This window comes from Ornithodoros turicata, chromosome 3, assembly GCF_037126465.1.
Source record: "Ornithodoros turicata isolate Travis chromosome 3, ASM3712646v1, whole genome shotgun sequence".
NCBI classification, from domain to species: domain Eukaryota; kingdom Metazoa; phylum Arthropoda; class Arachnida; order Ixodida; family Argasidae; genus Ornithodoros; species Ornithodoros turicata.
The window spans coordinates 34,449,140-34,471,692 of record NC_088203.1 but is presented as its reverse complement, the minus strand read 5'-3'; the positions used below and the strand labels follow the sequence as shown (position 1 = coordinate 34,471,692).

At 45.8% G+C, this 22,553-nt stretch overlaps 1 protein-coding gene and 1 non-coding gene across 2 annotated transcripts; both read right to left on the bottom strand.

Moving 5' to 3' along the window:
- Positions 1-233: 233 nt before the first annotated feature.
- On the bottom strand, positions 234-20,269 carry LOC135388402 (uncharacterized). The gene is made up of 4 exons (XM_064617962.1): positions 20,217-20,269; positions 9,698-9,793; positions 2,466-2,680; positions 234-753 (listed from the first exon to the last, which is right to left on the bottom strand). The coding sequence occupies exons 2-4, from the start codon at positions 9,777-9,779 to the stop codon at positions 496-498; spliced, it is 555 nt and encodes a 184-aa protein (XP_064474032.1). The 5' UTR covers positions 9,780-9,793; positions 20,217-20,269; the 3' UTR covers positions 234-495.
- On the bottom strand, positions 17,616-17,688 carry Trnai-gau (transfer RNA isoleucine (anticodon GAU)). The gene has a single exon. It is a non-coding gene; the product is annotated as a tRNA-Ile (tRNA).
- Positions 20,270-22,553: the final 2,284 nt, after the last annotated feature.

Genomic DNA, 22,553 nt, shown 5'->3' with positions numbered 1-22,553 from the left:
ACCGACCCATTGGTCATGCGTCCAATGGGGCGGCCATTTGTCCTCGAAGAAAGTTAAATTAGGCCGACCATAGGTTGGAACCCTTTGCACTCAATTTGTCTCCCAATTGGTGGCTTCTGGCAGTGGTCGTGGTCCCTGTAGTCACCCCTTCAACGGGATAAAACTGGGCATTGGTATAGACGCCCTTTCTGCTCGGTGTGCTTCTCAGGTAGCAAGAAACCAAAGCGAGTCTGTTGTAGTTCACATATGGCTATTTATTTGAAAATCGACTCATTTATTAATAAACCAGGCTGCATTGTGCTTTTCATTTACATTCAGTTTGAGCAGCAGAGACACAGCTGAGGGGTTACTTTGCCGAGCAATATTCATTATTATGAGCAACACCGATGGGTTCTCATTGTGGATAACATCAGTGATCAGGGGATGTTCATATTGGTTCGATGGAGTTTCTCTGCGCCATGAGCGTTGTGGCTTCTTATCGCACCGTCATAAGGTTTACTTCACAAGCTGGACAATAGGCCACACCAGCACCTCGTACTCGCTGTGACAGTATTCTTTCCCAAAGTACCCGATGGAGACACATCCCAGAGAGGTCTGCAATTTGCCCACAGTGAGGGTGCCATTGTGATGTACGCGACCAATGTAGAGAAGCTCGCCCGTTGACGTGTTTCCACCCTGAAGGGCACCAGTGGGTAACTTCCCGTCGGCTGCTTTAATCCAAGTGAGCTGAGTGCCGCTTGTACACTCCAGAGCCTGTGTTAAAACAAAGCGTGCAGCAAAAAGTTGTCGAGGTCATAACTTAGAGCACATAATAGTATGTACAACCAAAGCCACGCATCGTCATATCTTCAAAGCCCTCCTCGTGCTAAAAAGGCTGCGGAGTTCATCTTTCTCACAGAGTGTATGAGAAGCAAAAAAAAAAAAAAAGTTTTGCTCACTTTGTTTGAGAAGCATTACTGCACGAGTGTTTAAAGCCTCCCACGTGGTCTCACACGCGCTTCAAGGCCCACCATCATGTAGCATCACCCACACAGCCCATCTTATCGCGCTGATTTACAGGCCCGAATGCTGATGGTGCTTAACACACCCGACATTATTTCTCACGTCGCCTCACTTTGGATACCTTGGTTTAGGCTTTTCAAGTGAATCAATTTGCATGCAAACAAACTACTCGGGTTTTTATAAAAGCACGCTTAAATAGCACAAAATCCGGTTATTTAGATAGCAATTAGAATCACGTAATCACAATTTAAATCAGTGACCGATGCTGTAACCACCCTGTATAGAACCTTTAAATTTCAATTGCCATTAAAATTGAATTGAAATTGGGGAGCTCACAAGTGCGATAATTATATTCCAGTTTTGATGAATGCGTATAAAGTGTGGAATAAGGTGGGCATCACATTACTAATATGTAACACTTTTTATGCTCAGGTATTTTGGTACGTAATACTAATGCTTGGTTGTATAGTACAAGCAACACTAATACTAGTAATAATTTTATGCTCAAACCTAAAAAAGTAACAAAAAATAAAAGGATTGACTAGACTTTAAGTAAGAGTAAGGTAATTACATGTTAACGCCTGAAACCTATGTTGCTTATCACGCTTTCATTCGGAGTATTCGAGACTTTGCTCTCTGTGCAGAAGTGTAATGACTCGCCATTGCCTAAACAGCAAAATGTAGCCGTCGAGGGCTGGGTCATGAGTTCATGGCATAAATTCTTGAAAGGGCATACCCCATGACAGGCAAGCCTGAGCTATGGGAAAGACAGTAAACAACACAACACGAAGGCTCAAATGAAGCACACCCTTTCGGACATCCTTGTCGTCGGCAAGTAAAGGAATAATTGAACAGAGTTTTTGAAAACCGGGGTGACGCCATGAATGGGCTAACTTAGGAAATTATGGACGTTTACCTAATGCGGTTTACAGAGGCTGAGAGAGTGTTCTTAAAAGTCAATGTAGGGTCACTCATCCTGCCAGAATTTAGGTGCTTGGAAAACACGGAGTTACACTCAGAGTCAAGGCGGCTTAGGCGACGTAGGCTCACGTTTGCTAAGCGCGTACCAGATTGACTAATTGACCAATTTATTCAAAAGAACTTCTGCAATAATTGGCGTGTGATATTCGGGATCATGGCAGTTACCTGTCTTCTGGCAGAGTGAAAAGAAGATATAATCGAGTCACTGCTTCAGTGGAAATGACCTATTTGATTATGTAAGTAATTATCGTCTTTAACTATGCTTCCTATATCGAGCAAGTCAAGCGACACACTATTGCTATTGCTACACGCGCTATTGCTATTACTATCTACTACTACGGTAGGTACTGCGCCTTAACATTTGTTAACGTTTTTTTTTATTCAGTGCTGGAGCTTGTGAGTCGTGCTATGCGCTTTGTAGGCTTGCGAAAACTTGAAACGGCGCTAAGTGAATGTGCTTTACCCTACGTTTGTTGTCTCACCTGATATTTATAGAAATGAGCCTCTTTTCCATCAGACCCTATAAGCATGACGACGTCCCAAGGAATAATCTTGCCTGGAATGACGCCGCCTTGATAGCTAATTCTTCCGACGTACATGGCTCGACCATTCTCATGGCCGCCAATAACACCTTTGTCCAGCCATTCGCGACCCTGTTCTTCAACCCAGTGGCATGGCAGAGTTTGGTAGCCCTGGCCTGCGAGAACTAGAGGTATTAACCATCTACTACATTACAACATAGTCATGAACTGTCTACGAAATTCTAGTAAGAAATTCTACTATATGAAATTCAGATTCAGATTTATTTGACAAAAAGCAATATTATACAAGAGGTTACAACATACATATCGGAGTCCCGTAGTTATACACTAGTGTGGGGACCCCCGTTGATTACAAATATTGAGAAGGTACAACTCAGTTAACAATTAGAATAACAAAAACGAGAGAGATTTACAATCAACATGGATAACAATGAGCTAGAAAACAGCTAACACATTTCAAGATCAAAATTTCTATGAAAACATTACGTATTATGAATGAAATGATTGAGCATTGTTCTAAAGCTCCCAGAGCCTTGAGAGTTGCAATAAATAAATAAATAAAGGAAGTAAATGTAGCTGTGTTTCTCATATTTTCGGGTAGAGAATTCCACAGTTTCGATGAGAAGTAAATAAACCGAAAGACACCATAGTTTGTTCTGCATTTTGGTACTGAGAGAAGATTCAGGTGAGATGATCGAGTGAATGCAGTGTTAGTATTGCAGACGACATCGATGTGTGGCATAGAAACCTGGTTACGTAGTAATTTATACGTAAGTAACAAAGCGCGATGCGTCACATGTTTACCCGCAGGTAAAAGGTTGAACAGAGGGTACAGGCGCCGGAAGCTTTCATTGCGTCTAATCTTCATGATGGTTCTGATGCAGTTATTCTGGGCGTTGTAGATTCGAGATTGTGTAGTGATGATTGGTAGGTTGTGCCGTAGACAAGCGCACAGTATGATATTCTCGAATGAATCAGTGAGTGGTAAACAATAAGTAGAGAGTACAAAGGAACTATGTCACCGAGCCTAAATAATACTGTGTTTGAAGAATAGATACTTTTACACAATGAATCAATGTGTTTTTCCCAGGAAATCTTGTGATCCATGGTGATTCCGAGAAATATTGTATGCTTTACTCTATATGTATAGCCGTATCAAAAAAACTTAGCTCTTTATTTTCTGTTGTAAGGTGTTTATTTTTAGGGTGGAAAATGATGTATGTTGTTTTATTGAAATTAGCTATGAGTTTATTTTGGATTAGCCAACAGGATACTTGGAGCATAACGTTGTTTGCAATGTTATATAATTCATCAACGCTTTTGCTGGTTATAAAGAGGGAAGTGTCATCACCGTACAGGACTGATATACAGGTTAAAATGGAAGGCAGATCATTGATGAATACAAGAAAGAGGAAAGCACGTAAAATCGACCCTTGAGGTACACCTAACGAAGTGCTCCTGGTGTTTGAGTTAATTTGTTGAACGTTGCCATATTGGCTTCTTCCTGTTAAACAGCTCTTTATTAAGGTTAGTGGTATGTCCCGTACTCCATATCGATAAAATTTGTGAAGAAGCAAGTCATGATTAACGAGATCAGAAGCTTTGGTTAAATCTATGAAAATCTCCATAGTTAATAATTGATTTTCAATGTTCTGTTTAATAGCTTCCGCCGTGTCTAATAATGCCATTTCCAAATTGAAGTAGGCTTTCCCAGGCCTTCAACAGAAACATGTCGTAAAGGTCCGCAAGGCAACAGTCATCCTTCGTTGTGTTAGGCAAAGTAACATTAGGGACCAGAGTGTCCTGTCATAGTTTTCTTTGAACGTATAAGCAAGATATACCCTTACCTATTAATGGATATGTAATGCTCAACTGAAGAATGGAGGCTTTCTGAAATTTAGTAGGACAGCGGCGAAATTTTAGCGGGATGCGGTGAGGCGTAATGTAGCGTCAGTGAACGGCAGTCACCAAAGTACGGGAACCTGTCCCAAATACTGCTCCGAAAGATGACTCGGTTTCATTGGCTCCTCAGCTAAAGATTTCTATGCAAAATTTCAATGCATTCATAGACTGGTTTAAAACCTTTTGAACAAATCGGAATTAAATACGACTGCGCGTGAAACCCGTAACGCAACTTAAATCGTTGCGGGCGAGAGGCTGGGCCAGGCCGCCCGCAAGTGGCTCATTAGCGTCATCAAGCGACGTATCACCCCACGCGAAGACGAGCGGTTAACCTTCGTTCGCCGAGCGTGTAAGGCTTGCTTTGATTGGCTGATTTCAAAATGGCACTTCACTCCGCGCTTTGGCGGATGAGGACCGTGTGCAGAGTCTCTTTTGAGCCGTTGAGGAAGTTTGGAAGGTGGTTGCCTTGCCGTGGCAACGACAACAACAGTAAGTGATGGTGATGATGAGGTGGCAGTTTATTTCGTTGACCTGCATGTTTATTCTTCGGGTTGATTTGGTACAGGTTTTCTGTGTTCATGTTGTACTGTTCGTCGACTAACGAACAGCCTATCAGGCTTAAGACCAGAACGTGGCCCTAAGTGAGAGAGTGATCAACACATTCGAGCGCTGTCCGACTTGGTGTGTTACGAAACAAGAGCATCGTCTGTGCAGCACTGTGAATCATTATTTGACATGATATACACAGTGATAAGATGTTCACACCACAGAATTTCATTCAACCGTGTGGCGCCTGCTCGTTGTTCGGGATAGTCTGTGAGCACGCCGCGCAAGTTTACTTGGTGACAACACGTTCGTAGCTATGCCTCGGCGATCGCTACTCTGTGGAACCTTCACACATTGCATGTGCACGCGTTGCCATTTTGAATCAATGCAGAGCTTCAAATAAATATTTTTAACGGAAAACACTGCGTAATTATTTTAAAACTGAAAAATATGTGAAGGCTTGAACGTGAATGCAAGCGACCCAAAACCTTTGGCAGAGGGATACCATGATAATCATGCTAGTAACAAGCGAACCTCGGTGGCTACTGAGTGGGTGAGGGAGAATGACCGGTGACTTTCATTGGTCCTGCACCCAGTGTCACCCGATTTTATCTATACCGTGCGCTCTATGGACACCTGCGGAAGCCTGGCTTCAGTGCAAGACGCCATTGCCCGACAGCAGCAGAGTCGCTCCCGAAACCAGCGCGGGGCACATTGTTATGCAGCGGTGGCGTCCAATTAACGACAGGGAAATAAAAGACACAAGCTGCACCGGCACGCCGTTACTCGCAGCCTGCGCCACCTTGTTCGTTTTGAATGAAATATACTGAGCGCGAGCTTTTAGGGGCCTGCTGCCATATCGTAGTCCGCTAATATGTTACAGAAAAAGCTTATGAAAGCTTAAAAGCGCCTAAACTGTGATCGCTTTTTCCAGGACCCTCAATTGAGGGATATGTCCGCACGAACTTCGTTTGTTGAGTTTTGTTTCTATCGGAGAAAATGGGTAAATCGTTTTACTTCTCGAAATGCTCACCTCAGTTGAAAAAATAACACAAGATAAAACGACAAAAAATATATTTTGCCATTTAGCCATTTTTAAACAGAGTTTGTCACTGTTGACGCCAAGCTTCGTGATCTGCTCGCCGTGTTCCGAAAAAAAAAAAGCAGTAGCAGTCTTTTGCTGAGAGTGCACTCTGATAGAAAATGCTCTGTGACATGATTGATTGATGGTATTACGATAAGAGGGAAAGGTTCAACCTGTCGTAACATGCTGTGTCCGTTAACGTGCCCATTGTCTGCATCGACAACGTCATAAAGCAATGGAGCTGCAACGGGCTCAGCGGAATCGACACCACGGCGAAACGTAAGCTGCAAAGTGTACACACGCTAAATTCGAAAAATACGGTACGCACGCTCGCCGCAGAAACTGCGTTGCGTACGGCGCATGCGCCAAGTAGCTTACGTTATTTTCTTGCGCAAGCTTCCGTGATCTTGATTGACGACGCCTCGCAGCTCTGGCGATGCCACTCGGACATTGCTGCTAGAAATGTGGGGGCACACGAGATAAGGAATGGAGGAGTGGTCTCGCAATGTCGTGCACGGGACCTTTATGTCCGCTTATCGTTTCTGTTTCGGTATGTTTGCTACGATGCTTGTCATAGATGAACATTGTACGTGTGATAGTCTGGACTAGGGCTCGGGATCTAACACGTTTTTCCGATTTTCGTTTAAAACGTTTCCGTTTAAACGTTTTATACGCCGTTTAGATTAACGTATAGTCTGGAAAACCTTTCCTTATGAAACGTTTAAACGTTGTGTTTAATGCGAAACGTTTAAACGTTTTGTTTAATGCGAAACGTTTAAACGTTTTGTTAATGCGAAACGTTTAAACGTGTCGTTAATGTGAAGCGTTTAAGCGTTTTGTTAAAATGAAGCGGTTGAACGTTATGTCAAGGTGAAGCGTTTAAACGTCTTGTTAATACGAAACGAAACGCCTTTCGAAACGGATAGCTATCTAAGCAACTTCTTATCTTTATCAATAGGAAACATGGACGCGCCAGGCATTACGGGGACAGCGACAGAAGTTATCCCCGTTATGCCTGGCGCGTCCAAGGTTCCCATCAGTAATTACCAACTACGCCAGTTTCTCACTGTCGTATAAGTAGCTTATTACTTCAGTTCATATTTGGCTTTTAAGCAGCCCTATTTGTGTTCATTTTCGTCGAACATTTCGTTATGAACCGACGTGTTTCACTACAGTTTGAAACATTTCGAGCTCGTCATGGCGGTGATGACGTTTGAATCTTTTGGGTAGTTTATACTAAAAATTCCGCATTTATCTTCTTTACGCGAGTAGCGTTTTGGTGAAAAGACCAACGCGGAAGATTGTGACCTTGAGCGACTACTTTAGCCTGAAGCATGTAATAACCTGCTCTTCCCTACTGGTTCCCACTATTGCACTCTAAAACCAGAACATTTGCCAATGATGCGTTAGGAACCAACCACTGTCCCGAACGATATCATTCTTGCGCAGGAGTGGGGAAAAAATGGATGAGGCATCATGCACTGACACGAATTCCCACAAAGAGCGGAACACCTCCCGTTATGAACTAATTGGGATGGAGAAAAGGATAACACCCAGGATTGTAATTCTGCCGGACGATGTCGATGAGATAAAGCTCCGTTTTTGGAGTGTCAGCGATCCCAATGCCATGAGTGCACGCGGAGCAGAGTTCGGTGTACGCCGCGAACGGGGTCGTGGCAGCGCTCTGTTAACCACCAAGAAACGGAATAAAATGCGCCCTGCGTTGTGACTTTATTTCTTTATTAAACATAAGACGATCAGAAATGAGCTGGTCTTTAACGATACCCTGCACTGTCCTTCAAGGAAAGTAAGCTCTAGCGTTTAGAAGAGGAAAGAAAAAAAAAACAAATAGCGAAAATTTGCAGTTCACTTCTTCCTTATAATAATATCACCCTCGTGGTCATCGTAACATATACAAATAACGAACAATAACAGACCGCGTTTAACGCACATGTGATCTATCGCTTATATAATAACCAAAAAGGAAAAAAAGGGAACGTTTCCTGACAAAAAACGTTTACGTATCGTGCCGTGAGACGTTTTATGTAAAGGAAAACGATTAAACGTTTCCTAGGAAAACGTTTATATACGAGGGACGTTCAAGTCAAACCGGGACTTTCTGTCTCCTGAGTGTACAAATGGCTCGCGCTACTTCTTTTTCGTCATTTTCTCACGCGACAGGCCTCCGCGTTCACCACATGGTGGTCCAAAGTTTGCGCAAAACAGAAGACACGTCCTGGACATGATGGCCGACAACGAGGTGAGCGCGCACATCGAACAGCGAATTGTCATGAAGTTTCTCGTGAATGAAGGCGTAAAGTCATGTGAAATTCACAGAAGACTTCAGGCTCAGTATGGCCACGATACACTTAGCCGCAGCAAAGCTTTTGAGTGGTGCAAACGGTTCCGAGACGGCCGTACATCAGTGCAGGACGATCCCGGCTGGGACGGCTCAGAGCCCAGTGTCGGAGTTCCTGAGAACATCCAACTTGTGGAGCGCCCGATCCTCAAGAACCGACGGATAACATGTCCCGAACAGGCTCGAAAGATTGACCTTTCTGTGGGAACGTTGAACACTATCATTCATTAACACCTCCAGTTTCGGAAAGCCGGGCCTCATCACCAAAGGAGTCATCCTCCTACAGGACAATGCACGCCCGCATACCGCACATCTCACGACAGGCACCTTACAGGAACTTGGCTGGGAGTTGCTGCCACATCCCCCTTACTGTCCAGACCTCGCCCCCAGCCATTTCCATCTCTTCGGTCCACTGAAGGCGTTCCTTGGGGGCTGCCACTTCTGCTGCGACGACGAGGTCAAGAATGTGGTCCGATCGTGACTGCTACGCGCCGGTAAGGATTTCTACGCTGCTGCCATACAAGCCCTCGTGAAATGCTGAGACAAGTGCATTAGTGCAGCTGGAGATTACTTTGAAAAATAAAACTAATTTCTCGCCTCTAAGGTCATTTTACTTTTGAGAAAAATTAAAAGTCCCTGTTTGACTTGAACGCCCCTCGTACGTAAACGAAAACGTTTAAACGTATCCTCGGAAAACGTTTAAATACGTATGCGTGCTGTTGAACGTATATCTAACAGAACACGTTTAAACGTGCTTTAAGAAAATGTTTAATCTGTGAAACGTGTTACAAAACGCGTTTCTTAAGAAAACGTTTAAACGTTTAATAGAGAGCTCTAGTCTGGACCGATGAATTCATTTCTAACAACAACAACAATAAATGATGACGATGAGATGGGGTGTTTCACCGCGGTGGTGCGGTACCCTACCCCATTGCACGTGGAACATTATGTGAAGATGATGAAGGAAGGATGGATGAAAATATAAGAAAGAACTAAAGTGTCTGGAGCAATCCAGTGGACGACAGGAAGGCCATGAACAGGTGAAGAACTCGAAGATGGAGCACAGGATCTTCATAGGGGCCAATGAGTGCACCTAAGGTGAGCGGCCTCTTGCTGATACGGGCAAGCTCGTCACACAATATCCGCCTTTGCGGGCAGTAGAGTGAACATTCCATAAGAATGTGCTGGGCGGTCGCCACGACACCGCAGGTGGACCAGAGGCCCGTGTCACAGCATCTGATCATGCACTTGAATTGGTTCTAAAATGTATATGGCACTCACCTGGTTCACCTACCGCCCTCGCACACACTGCAGGGCCATAAACAGCTGCGACCCAGAAAGCCAAGATCCAGAGAGAAAGCATTGTAGGACCATCAACTGAAAGTAATTGATACATGTAAGCTCATAGTTTCCAACCATCAGTAGGAAGTTTTTGTGAGTAGCTTTTGAGCAGTTCATAAACGGATAGGGAGCGTGACATCTGCCCATGTGCGTTTGGAACTGCTCGGGAATAAGGCGGCACTGCAGCAGGTGACCTTCAGAGGCGTTATGCACCCCATTCTCGGTGAAATTTAGCGCCTCTCCCCTTAAAATTTTAGAGCGGTGGGAACGGACAATGACGCCGCGTCCCATCTTCGCTTCGTTCCCCACCCCAGCCCAGCTCCGAGCGAAAGGAGCTCACAGTACCAGCCATGCAGATAACACCCAATTGCATTATCAGGAAAGTCGGCATACAGGCTGTCCGCCTAACATGAAAAAAAAAGAAAAGAAAAGAAAAAGAAAGTACAGCCCTTGAAAAAATTTATTTGTCGGAAAATTATGGGGTTTTCTGCACTTGTATTCCTCACGCGACTTGGGATGGACCTATCGCCCGAAAAGTGCGTCGAGCTCCCTTTCACCAGCAAGGCCATGAAAAATTGCCCTCTTTGGGTTGGTGCAAAAAACCCCGAGCCCGTACGTTCCCATCCTTGGTGTGGTCGTGGACTCGGACCTGCGGTGGGCTCGCCACATTCAGCACCTTGAAATCAAAGTGCAGCGATGGTTCCTACAATTCAACATCTTTCTGGCTTAGGATGGGGCTGTGATCAGCGCTCCCTTCTAGCGGTTCACGCGGCTTTGGTGAGGGCGACTGTGCCTTACAGCCTTCCAATCTTGCACAGGAGTTCAACAATGTCATTAAATACCCTTTGGACACTGCTTGCCCGAAGCCTTCGTCGCTGCCTTGGAGTTCCAACAATGGCTGAAACACGGCAAGTCCTGGCTGAAGCTGGTGAACTCCCGGTGGAGGTTCTCCGCGAGCGTGAAACGGCTCGACACTTCCTACGCTTGCTTGCGCACATTCCCCGTCACCCACTCCTCAGGAAAATTCGATACCGTCCTGAAAGTGATTTCCATCGCGTAGCGCAGAGGACACGCCAGGCTCTCACTGGCTTCATAGCTAAGGACGTCACACCGCCGGACGCCCCCTGGTCACTGCCTGTGCAACCCACCTTCGTACGTCTTCCGGACATCCAGGAACGAATAGATCAGGTCCTGCTAGCCCATTTTTATGCTTTAAGTTAATTTTAAGTTTAAGTTTTCTACCTGTGCCGCAAGTCCGTCTCGGCATTCGTGATCCCGTCCGAAGGCGTAGTGGAAGGACGTCGCCTTTCGCATCAAACCTCATCCACAGCTGCGGAACTCTATGCATTTCTTTTTGCAGCACATAGTTGATTTTACCCAGCGGGAATGGGTCGTGTTCACTGGCTCTACATCTGCCCTGCAAACAATTGAAAATTCTGGCATCCGAGGCTCATCCGCACCGCTGCTGATGGATGTGTTAATGGGTTACAACCTTGTCTACGAAGCAGGGCACAGGCTGGTTCTCCAGTGGGTTCCAGTCCATTGCGGTGTCGAAGGGAATGAACAGGCTGACAGCGCCGCAGAAGCAGCTGTTTCGTCTCGGAGACGGATGCGTATTGCGCTGCTGAGAGGAGATCGTCGTTCCGTACCTCGATGCCTCGTGACTCCTCTGGTGTCCCGCCAATGGACCGCTAACATTCTCAGCCATGCTGAGCAGAGTTGATCCAGCGCTCGCTTTCCGCATGCCTCTGTAGGAATGAGAGTGTATTCCAAGTTTGTGGACAGCAGTTTATTGTCCGAAGGCTGGACTGGACTGAACGTCCGTGAGGATGAGAAGCTGCGAGCCAGAATGTTAAGCTCGCGCCGGGTGGCGCTGCTGTCTCGTCGGCTTCTTCGTCCGGCGGCTGGAAGCGCCGCTACAGTGCCCCCTCCCCCCCCCCTCGTTGAAAATGGCGAGGAACGATCGGACCAGGTGACGGTTTTGCGTGCTCGGGCCTGGCAGTCGATGGGCGAAGGTGTACGGTCGAAGTCTGTGGTGTTCGAGAGTGACGAGACGAAAGGGTTCGCATTCTCCAGGAAGGCGGGCTTAAGCCTGTCCAGGCTGGCTGTCTCTTCTCATCCGTTGATGAGTATGCGGAAGGTTTTGTCAGGGCGGTGCAGAACGGGATGGGGACCGGTATAGGGGGGAACAAGGGATGGCTTAACTCCGTCGATGCGGAGGAAAACATGGGTGGCAGTGGCAAGTTGTTGCGGAACGTAGGGTTTGCAGGAGGAGTTGGCACGGGTGTGTACGGGGCGGAGGCTGTCGAAGACGCGGTGGAGGCGGTTGAGGAGCTCGGAAGGGGTGGAGGGCGAGGTTGACTCGACGAAGAATTCGGCGGGGAGGCGCAGGCTGCAGCCGTAGGCGAGCTGCGCTGGACTGCAGCCAAGGTCGGCCTTGAAGGCAGAACGGACGCCGAGAAGCACTAGGGGTAAGGCATCCAGTGGGAGCGGACTTGATGCGCTATCAAGGCAGCTTGCGGTGCCGATGTAACCTCTCCACCAAACCGTTCGACGCAGGGTGGTACGAAGTTGTTCTTACGCGCGAGGTGCCAAGTAGATTGGTGAAGGCGGTGAAAATGCGGCTTTCAAATTGAGGACCTCGGTCAGTTGTTACTCGTGAGGGCACACCGAAACGGGCGATCCAACTGCTTAGGAAGGTGGCGGCTACGGTTTCGGCGGTTGTGTCGGTGATGGGCGTAGCCTCTGGCCAGCGGGTGAACCGGTCAATGGCCGTGAGAAGGTACCGGTATCCGCGCGAGATGGGAAGAGGACCAACTATGTCAAGATGGACGGAATCGAAGCGGGCGTCGGGCGGCGCGAACTTGCCAAGCGGGGTGATGGTGTGACGCTGGATCTTTGAGCGCTGACAAGCGACGCAGCACCTCACCCAAGCTCGAATGTCCGCATTCATGGATGGCCACACGTAGCGCTCGGCGATGAGTTTCTGAGTAGGTCGGGCGCCGCAGTGGGACAGGTCGTGAATGGAAGCGAAGATATCGCGCCGGAGCTCTGCTGGCACGAAAGGTCTTGCACGGCCGGTCGAAGTGTCGCAGCACAGCGTGATGTCCGTGCCGGGCAGCGGAATGTCCTCCAGCCTTAGGGAAGACGACTGCGTCTCACGGAGTCGGAGGAGCTCTTGGTCGGAGGGTTGAGCGGATGCGAGGTCTTCCGGCGAGACGGATGTGGCACGTACAGAGAGCAGCGCGATGCGGCTGAGGGCATCGGCTGGACCGTTGGCGCGTCCCTGCACATACTGGATCTGCGTGCAGAATTCCGCCAGGTCGATTTTAGAAAAGATGGTAGCGCCGTGCAAGTTGACGGTGAAATCTTGCAGGCGAGGCAAGGGGTAGCGGTCTGGAACTGTGGCGAGGTTGAGGGCACGGTAATCGCCGCAAGGTCGCCAGTCCCCGGTCTTTTTGGGGACCATATGCAGCGGGGATGACCAATCGCTGGAGGAAGGTCGGGCGACACGAATATCGAGCATGTGCTCAAACCCCGTGCGGGCGATTTTGAGTTTTTCCGGGGCGAGACGTCGAGGTCGAGCAGAAACAGGTGGTCCAGTGGTGCAGATGTGATGCACAATATCGTGCGCGACGGGTCTCGTCCAATCCGGTGGTAGGAGAGAGAAGGGAACTCTCGAAGGATCGAGGCGTACGGCGATGTCAATGCAGAAAGCGTGACGGTATCGGCGCAGGGAGGTCGGTTGCCGGTCATGACGTGTACGGAAAGCCTCGTGCATGTGTCGAGAAGTAGCTTGTTCCGGACATTAACCGTGAGGCCGACATGCTGCAGAAAATCTGCCCCCAATATGGGTTGGCCGACACTGGCTACCAGGAAAAGCCAGGAAAAGTTCCTGCGTAGGCCTATGTTAAGGCTGAGAATCTGCTGGCGGAAAACTGGGATGGTGGTATTGTTGGCCGCCGTAAGGTGGAATAAGGGCGGGAGACGCCGGTCAGAAGGTGTAGCAGGGAGAACGCTGACTTCTGCGCCTGTGTCCACCAGAAGGCGTAACTTGGTGGCACGATCTGTGACATAGAAGAGGCGACGAAGGCGCCGACAGCCGAGGCGAGAGAAGGCAGGACTGGACTGAACGTCCGTGAGGATGAGAAGCTGCGAGCCAGAATGTTAAGCTCGCGCCGGGTGGCGCTGCTGTCTCGTCGGCTTCTTCGTCCGGCGGCTGGAAGCGCCGCTACACCTCGACATACCTCTCGTCAAGATGCTGCATTAGGTCATCGAATGCGCCTCGACGTGGCTTTTACAGCGTAGTGACGTTACCGCTTGAGACAAGTTGACTCTCCCCAATGCACTAACTGCGGTGCTGTAGAAGATGTAGAGCACATTCTTCTCCATTTCCCACACTACCAGCCTTCCCGAAGAGTACTTTCCGGATCCCTTAACGAGCTAGACCCTCGCCCCCTCTCTCTCACAAAATTTCTTGGGCCCTGGCCACGTCCCGCCCACCAAGCTCTGCCCTTAAAGCTCTCTTCACCTTTCTGGATACCATAGGACTTCGATCCTTATTGTGAAGGGGCTCATTATTTCATTCCCTGCATCACCACCAGCAATGGGGTAGAGTAACGCCCCTGGCGATGAAACTCTTCATTCATCATCTCGCAATAAAGTTGTTGTATTCCGAAACTTGTGCCATCTCTCACGATAATCTGTATATTATTCAACTGCGAGAAATTCACTTTTCCACTTTTTTGTTTCGGTTGAACCCCGAAATTCCTGTAACCCATCGTTTTTAACGGAAATGAAATGTGCATTGTAGATTTACCGCAACGCACCATAAAACATGGTCCGTAGTCCAAATGTGGTGTGGAAGTAACTGATACAAATGTTTGAAAGTTGGTCATTTTATTAGTCAAAGTAGATATGAAAAGATTTTGATCTACACAGATCTACAAATCCAGTAGATATAAAGAAGTAGAAAAAGTTTCAGGCTCCACAGTGACTCGGTTGTTAGAGGGTTCCTTTCCTTTTCTTTCCTTTATTCATTTCAGTTCACTACAATGAATACACGCAATGACTTGCCAAAAAGCGGCAATAGTAGCCGCTTGACAGGGGCATATTCCCAAGAGCACTTCATGAGCATATTCGCAAGAGGCAAAACAAAGCAATGTTATGATTTAGCAAACAGCCTTCACAAATCGGCGAGAGAAATACGCTCTATATGGAGACAACATCAACAATGCGGTCCCAAGATAAGTTTTCAGAAAAATATTCCCCCATATCCTTAGACTTGACAAGTTCGATGCGGTTTTGCCCAATAAATATACAGACTGGATGCTGAAACGGTTTGTCTTTGGGGCCTGTAGAGCACAGCCTTAGTTTTATTCCCAAACTAGGTGGTCATTACGAGCCCAATGGTTTATTTTGGATGATGCAACGTTAGCATCAACTGGTACCTGTTCAATCGATGAGGCAGAGAAAAATAGGGTGGTATCATCAGAGTAAATGTAAAACTTGGCCGCTGTAGAAGTGTGAACTATATCGTTTGCGTGTATATTAAAAAGCAGTGGCCCAACAACGCTACCCTGGGGAACGTCGTTCACTTCTGTAAGTCTGATTGATTTATTAATATTTATGGAAACGTATTGCTCTAATGATGCCAAATATGACTGAATGAAGTGATATGCTGTGCCACGAATGCCATAAATTTGTAACTTGCTGACCTACACCGAGTGGTCCAGAAAGTCGAATGCCTTAGTAAAGTATATGTATATTCACACCGTCGATGTTACTTGGAGGAACTTTCATGTGAGAAGACTGCAAGCCGGTATTAACTATTAACGGTTTCCATGCAGATAGTTCTCCGTCTCGACGGTCGCTCATGTGTGCAAAATTGCAACTGCTTCTCACATCGGAGCGTGTCTCCCCACGCGAAATCCCCCCCTGGTGTCACTTCCTTGGACAATCGTTCGTCGGCCATTTCGTCTGAGGAATTGTCGTGTTCGTCACTAAGGATGGTCTTGATCGAGCTTTGCGGTGACTGTCTGTGCATTGGATGAGTTTTGGTGCATGTTTTTGTGTAACGCGAGTGCCTGTGGTTGAACTCGACGGGCACAGCTCATCTGAATCAGAAATTGGACACACATACCCACAAAGACAGAAAAAGAGACATGCACTGTCAATAGATAACTGTGTGTACATTTGTATAAGGGTGAGTGTATACAATGTGCCTTAAATAGCTATAAGAAATGCTCTATACACCAAGGTGTATACAAACACTATAGCTGAGTTGAATACAATTCTATAAAATTTCCATAAGGGGATTCGCACTCGCCACCTCCCAGTCTTCAGCACGACCTTGGCTACTACCAACGAGAGGGACGCCTTAACCCGCTGGTCACTATTGTAACGTCCGACCCTCATCGCTTACCATGGCGCAGTCAAATTAAATTCGTTACCTCTTTCGTTTTCGGAAGGCATTTATTCAGTAGTTTCTGACTATATGTAACTGACTATTAGACAATTAGTCTCTGTCGGCACGTCTTTTAAACTGTTGTTTTTACGTAATTACCAAATTCTGCACAAGAAAGCAAATAGTATGACATTCTCGGATTATACTAGCTTATGCTATGATCCGTTTTCTTCTCTGTATGACGGTCATAGTTATAGCTGCGCCACTAAACTTTGAATTACCATCAATTATTGTCACCTTCTCTGTAGATATGCGACAACAGGATAAATACATAAGGGGAAATCGCGCGAGTAAGCGTTGTTGTAGAACAACTGAGCTACATCAGCTAAACTTTAGAGCAACACTATCTCTTTGTGCTTTTCAAGTGCTCGTTAAGGACAGGAGGGATACCGTCAGATTGGAAGATTGCGAATGTCGTCCCTCTCTTTAAAGCTGGCGATAAGGCCAGTCTCCCTCTTGAGTATCACTGGTAAAATTTTGGAACATGTTGTTTATTCTCACATTGTGAATCACTTATGACTTAACAATTTTTTCTCTCCCGCCCAGCATGGCTTTCGCAAGAATTACTCGTGTACGACACAACTTATTTTTTTTAAAGAGTGATATTAAACGGTAGGAGCAACTTATTTATTTACACATGGTAACAAGTCTTTCGTGCACGAGACTGCACTTCTTCAGGTTAGAAAAATATGAAAATGGTACAGGAACATATATACAGTTGACGGGGGAGTTTTGGTATGAGAGGGTAACAGGGTTATGGAAAGGAACCCTGTTATGGAAGTTATGGAACCCTGTTACCCTCTCACACCAAAACTCCCCCGTCAACTGTATATATGTTCCTGTACCATTTTTATATTTTTCTAACCTGAAGTGCAGTCTCGTGCACGAAAGACTTGTTACCATGTGTAAATAAATAAGTTGCTCCTACCGTTTAATATCACTCTTTGATCTACTCATCACCGGCAACTTGACATCGCCTATTTTTCTGCCTTCGTATTTATTTGTTTTTACCATGATCTTGTACTAAACTTTGACAGGGGAGTTCGCACAGACTGTGTGTTTCTCGATTTTCGAAAAGCATTCGACACTTAAGCACGATCTGTTACTGTACAAGTTATCGCGTTTAAATTTGATGCCGGTCTTCGACTGGATTAAAGATTACTTAAATAACAGGAAACAAAGCGTAGTAGTAAATGCAGTACGATCGACTTTGGCAGACGTGACTTCAGGTGTACCACAATGGTCTGTCTTGGGTCCCCTCTTATTTTTGATTTTCATGAATGACCTTGCTGAAACCGTTGATTCGTGTATTAGGCTGTTCGCGGACGACTGTGTAATTTATAGGGCTATAAACATAGAGAAGGACGACAGATGAAAGTCACTGAAAAGGTTAGCCAGCTGTAGGGATCGAACCCACATCTTCTGGATTATCGGTCCAGGGCTCTACCAATTGAGCTAAGCTAACACACCTCTCCAGCGACTTTCTGGGTGCGTCATCTGAAGGGACGACAAACCAGCCACTCACTCTCACTCACCCTCCTTTCACTCTTACATTTTTAGCTCACTCATACACACATTCATACGACGGAAATCGACGCAAGCGGCACCTGTTGAACAAGAGAGAAACTGATGTTCTGAGGCTGGAACAACAAGGGACAGATACAAACAAAGCCTCAAATTGCCTAAGAAATTGCCAGTCTTAGGCAATTTGAGACTTTGTTTGTATCTGTCCCTTGTTGTTCCAGCCTCAGAACATCAGTTTCTCTCTTGTTCAACAAGTGCCGCTTGCGTCGATTTCCGTTCCGTTCCGTTGTTCCTTCTAAGATTAGAACAGTGGTGCAAATGCTGGGGAATGAAGTTAAATAATAATAAGTGCCAGTCTATTGCTTTCCATACATGTACATACTCCATACATGTCCTAAACTACGAATTGAACGGCGAAGTCCTTCAAACTGTTCAGTATTACAAATATTTAGGTGTCATAATTGATCGAAATTTGAAATGGGAAAAACATGTAGCCGCGATTGTTTCTAAAGCTGGTAGGGCTCTTGGTTTTATGAGACGAAATTTTAAGACTGCACCCAAAGATATCAACGAAGTAGCATACCAGTCATATGTCCGCCCAATCTTAGAATATGCTAGCCCAGTGTGGGACCCCTTTGAAATAGGATTGACGCAAAAAATTGAGAAAATACAAAGTCAAGCTGCGCGTTTTGTTTTAAACAACTATTCAAGGAACACACGATCTACTGACTTGAAAGCTATTCTGGGATGGGCCCCACTTGAAAGACGCAGGATGGAGGCTCGCTTGAAACTTCTTCGTGATATCTATTTTAATCAATCAGGTATTCCACGAAACCATTATTTAATGCCGCCTAATTTCATTTCTCCACGTTTGGATCATCCGTTAAAGATTAAGGCTTATACTTCCCGAACGTCCCTGTTTAAGAATTATTTTTTTTGTTAACACAATAGAAGAATGGAATGGACTTCCATGTGATCTCGTACTTTCTTGTTCTAACCCTTCTTTTATGAATAGTCTTTCAGATTACTTGTGACAATCATCCCTGATGTGTATTTCTTGTTCAGTGTTTATTTTGTGATACTGTACCCTCTCCTCTACATAATGCCACTTGCAGTGGTGCAGTAGAGTAATGCCTTCTCTGTAGATATGTGAGAGCAGGATAAATACATAAGAGAAAATTTAGCGAGTAAGCGTGGTTGTAGAACAACTAAGCTACATAAGCTAAACTTTAGAGCAACACACACAAAATTAATCGCAGAAAAAATACCGTAGCTGATTATTAGGGCCGGGGCCTTAATATCTCAAACTGTACGCGATATTTTTCAGTTCGCCTGCCTTTTTCCCGTTCCCATTCCATAATTTATTTGTTTCTCAACATTGCCACGCCCTCTTTGTCGCGCTTGTAATGTATATTTACACATAAAAACTAAGACTGAGGGCGCAACTATGGTCCATTCTTTCGTGCGATATGCTCTACACTGCTCTTGCAGGAAGGCCTTATCTTCGCATCCAATGACGACGGTAGCGCACGGTAGATATGTAGTACAAGTGTGACCTACTAGGTCCGTACACAATGATCACAACCCTGGGTTGCTTTCATTCCGGTAGTGGAGGCACTTTTGTCTTTTTCGGTGATTTGTTTAACTAGAAGATATTCATATAGATAAGGGGATCAAGGCACACAGCCTTTCTTCGCGTTTCCAAACCTTCAAGGCTTGACTGGTATACCGAAAACATGATTCGTTGTAGTGTTCTTTCAGAGCAATGGGTGTCTAAAACATCGGTGTAAAAGTGGTAACGCCATCTTGCGATCGGCGGCATGCGTACACGTATTCTTGTTTAGTATCATATTATTTAAACGAGCGCAAGTTCCAGCAACGCACATCGTGAAAAGCTTTACCAGGACTTCAACATACGCTGTTTCAACTTCGCCTGTTTTGGTGCTTTTTTGGGTTAAACGCCTGCCTATTTTGGGCCTTTTAGTGCCTAAAAATCCGGGCCCTACTGGTTATAGTTGGGTCCCGACGTAACTCCACCAATTCAAAGTCAAAGATTTTATTCGAAAGCGCACATCAAAAAAAAAAAAAAAAAAAAAGAAAAGAAAAAATCACAAACGGAACTATGAGAGCATGCCCTGTTATATACCATTAATTAATATCACACACAAATATATATTCATAATAAATAAATTATCGTGCGGGCCATATGTCTAACAACATGCAACGTAATTGGTTAACATGTAAGCACAATGAAACTTGAGTGCATATTAAAGCATAGGTTCGTGCATAATACGAATATTATGTATCTAGAAATGTACGTAGTTGGTGCTTCAACTGGGGAAAGTAAGTTGAATTACCATGATCATAACAATAACTGCTGCATTCTGATGACAGCGGACTATCTGTCGAAATGTAGCTGAAAGACCACACAGTTTGAGGGAAGAGTGAAATGTAGAATAGTAAGCTCACCTCAGTGGACAGACGCTCACCCAAAACTGAGTGCCAGCCATCACTGAACGGTCTATATAAAGCTATGGTGGTTATCTCACCATTTGCGATTTTACCATATTTGGCTATCTGCGTGACACACGACGGCACATCTCGACACTAACCGATAAGGAGTTTCCTTGACAACCCCTTCAGTTTATCGTATATTTCTTTTTTTATAATTTCTCCGGTGATGGACAACTTCCTCGTATCCCGTCACTACCAGTGTGACGTTTTATTTCTTGCACGCTGTGGCGTAAGACCCGATACAAAGAAAAAAGAAAGCACTTCAGTTTATGCATTGGGTTTCCCTCTCTACCGCCTTGTGATTTCCTTCTATTGGACTATTCGCCGCTCACAACCACAGTTGATCCGCGGCGGTAATGCGGGATTTCAACAAATACTTTGGGCCGGGTACCGAACGCTCTGCTGCGTGATGTGCAGGGCAGCGGAACGTTAACACGAAATGTTAGCTAAGGATGAATGTTGCTGAACCCTGAGCGTTGGTTGACTGTAAAATGAAACGTGCCCCGTGCTCCAGGCGCGGAGACATCACGATTCTCCACCTCTTCGAAAGTTCAACGCAACATCTGCACTGCATCAGTTTCCTGCTTTGGAGTGATGGGGACGGGAGAGGACTGTGCATTGCGCATTGGTTACCTTTCACGCCTGAAACTACAATAACAGGGACATGCTTCATGCAAATACTCGTTCCACATGTGTCACATCATTAAAGAAGAGCACCGGGATAAATTCAGTCGCAAAAAAAAAAATAAAAAAAGCGGTTCCATGGTGATAACGTTCGAGCTCATACATCCCATCGTAGAAAAGCGACTATACGGGAATGTTGAAGGAAGACTAGTGGGATGAGAGCATGAACATAGACTGTTCTTTTGCGGGGAAGCTAGGACGCTATTTTCCTCATCGCTTCGCTAGATTTTCTATATACAAGATTATGGCTTTCAACGCTACAGCGAAACTTTATTTAGTGATTATGATCGTCGGAGTATATCACCGTGACAGGCAATACTCTAACGCATGAACCAGGTAATTTGGGAAGAATATAACGATGAGCCTCGAGTGAGGAGCGAAGCCCTACAGTGTTCTCAAGGTTCCAGTGGAATGTTCGTAATGCGGGTAACGTGTCTTTCAAGTTGTCAAAGACCCTTCCCAGCCGCTGCCTCGGGTCGTTTGTTCCATCATTTGAATATAATAATAATTGGGGGTTTACGTCGCGAGACAACTGAGTCCATCATTTGAAGAAGCAGTAAGGAGATCATGATTGGCGGAAAATACTGCTTAACACCACCACCACCACCTAAGGCGAGTAGTTTATGCACACGCCGCAACACCCCCCTCCACTTTTTCATGTGTACTACTGTTACAATGTAAGTGCGCCCCAATTTTTTTGCAACGCCCCCCCCCCCCTCCCCTCGAGCTTGCGGTTCTGGATACACTACTGCCTACGGCGCACAGCTGTGAGGCAATATCGGCAATCTGCTAACCTCACCAACACTGCTGCGACCATTTACCGTCATAGGTTAAAGCGGGTCTGAACAGTATCAAGAATTTTACTTCTAGCTTTCACAAGTCATAGGTACAAGACGATGTAAGACATGTCACCTGAGCCGTCGAACCCTCCTCTCCCATTTCTAGGAGAACATCGCGTAAAAAGGAAGACGAATGACTTTGTGGGACAGCAAGAATTTGTTACATTGCCCCACGCAGCGTACACATGCGACCAGTACACTGGGGCTAAAGTGAACACAGTAAATTTAGGTTTTTTATTGTCCCATGAGTTTACAAAATTATTCAGAAATGAGTAACAGTGGCATCTGTGCGAACCAGAAAGTATGTCATAAAACGTTTTTCATCCTTTTTACCTGCGCAGTGAACGCATCTATGAACCGAGAGCCCTCATGTTGAGCGAGCAAACGTGAACTTTTGTTTATTCTCTGTTGTTGCTGTTTCTCCGTAGATGGCGCTTTATTTATTCATTTATGACGGTACATCATATATAGAGACGGGGATGTTACATTAGGTGTGTGTGTGTGGGGGGGGGGGAGGTAACGTAACACCGCAACGCAAACACTAATAAGCATCAAAAGTTAAAAAAAAGGCATGAGAACTGAAGCACACAAGCATCAGGGCTGTAGGAAACAACCTGGCTGGTTATGATATGCAGTGAAGTCGAGTTGTGTTACGAGTGACTGGGGGAGGCCTCTGCAATCAACAATGGTGCGCGGGAAAAGCGTGTGATGGAAGTGAAACGTACAACAACTAATGGGGTAGATCTTACGGGAATGGTCGATCATGTGT

Excerpts from the sequence above, each read along its gene's own strand:
- LOC135388402 (XM_064617962.1), bottom strand. The coding sequence starts at position 9,779 with ATGCTTTCTCTCTGGATCTTGGCTTTCTGGGTCGCAGCTGTTTATGGC. Across the intron at positions 2,681-9,697 it reads GAGGGCGGTAGGTGAACCAG|GCCAGGGCTACCAAACTCTG; the intron begins GTGAGTGCCATA and ends TAGTTCTCGCAG. Across the intron at positions 754-2,465 it reads CTCATTTCTATAAATATCAG|GCTCTGGAGTGTACAAGCGG; the intron begins GTGAGACAACAA and ends GTTTTAACACAG.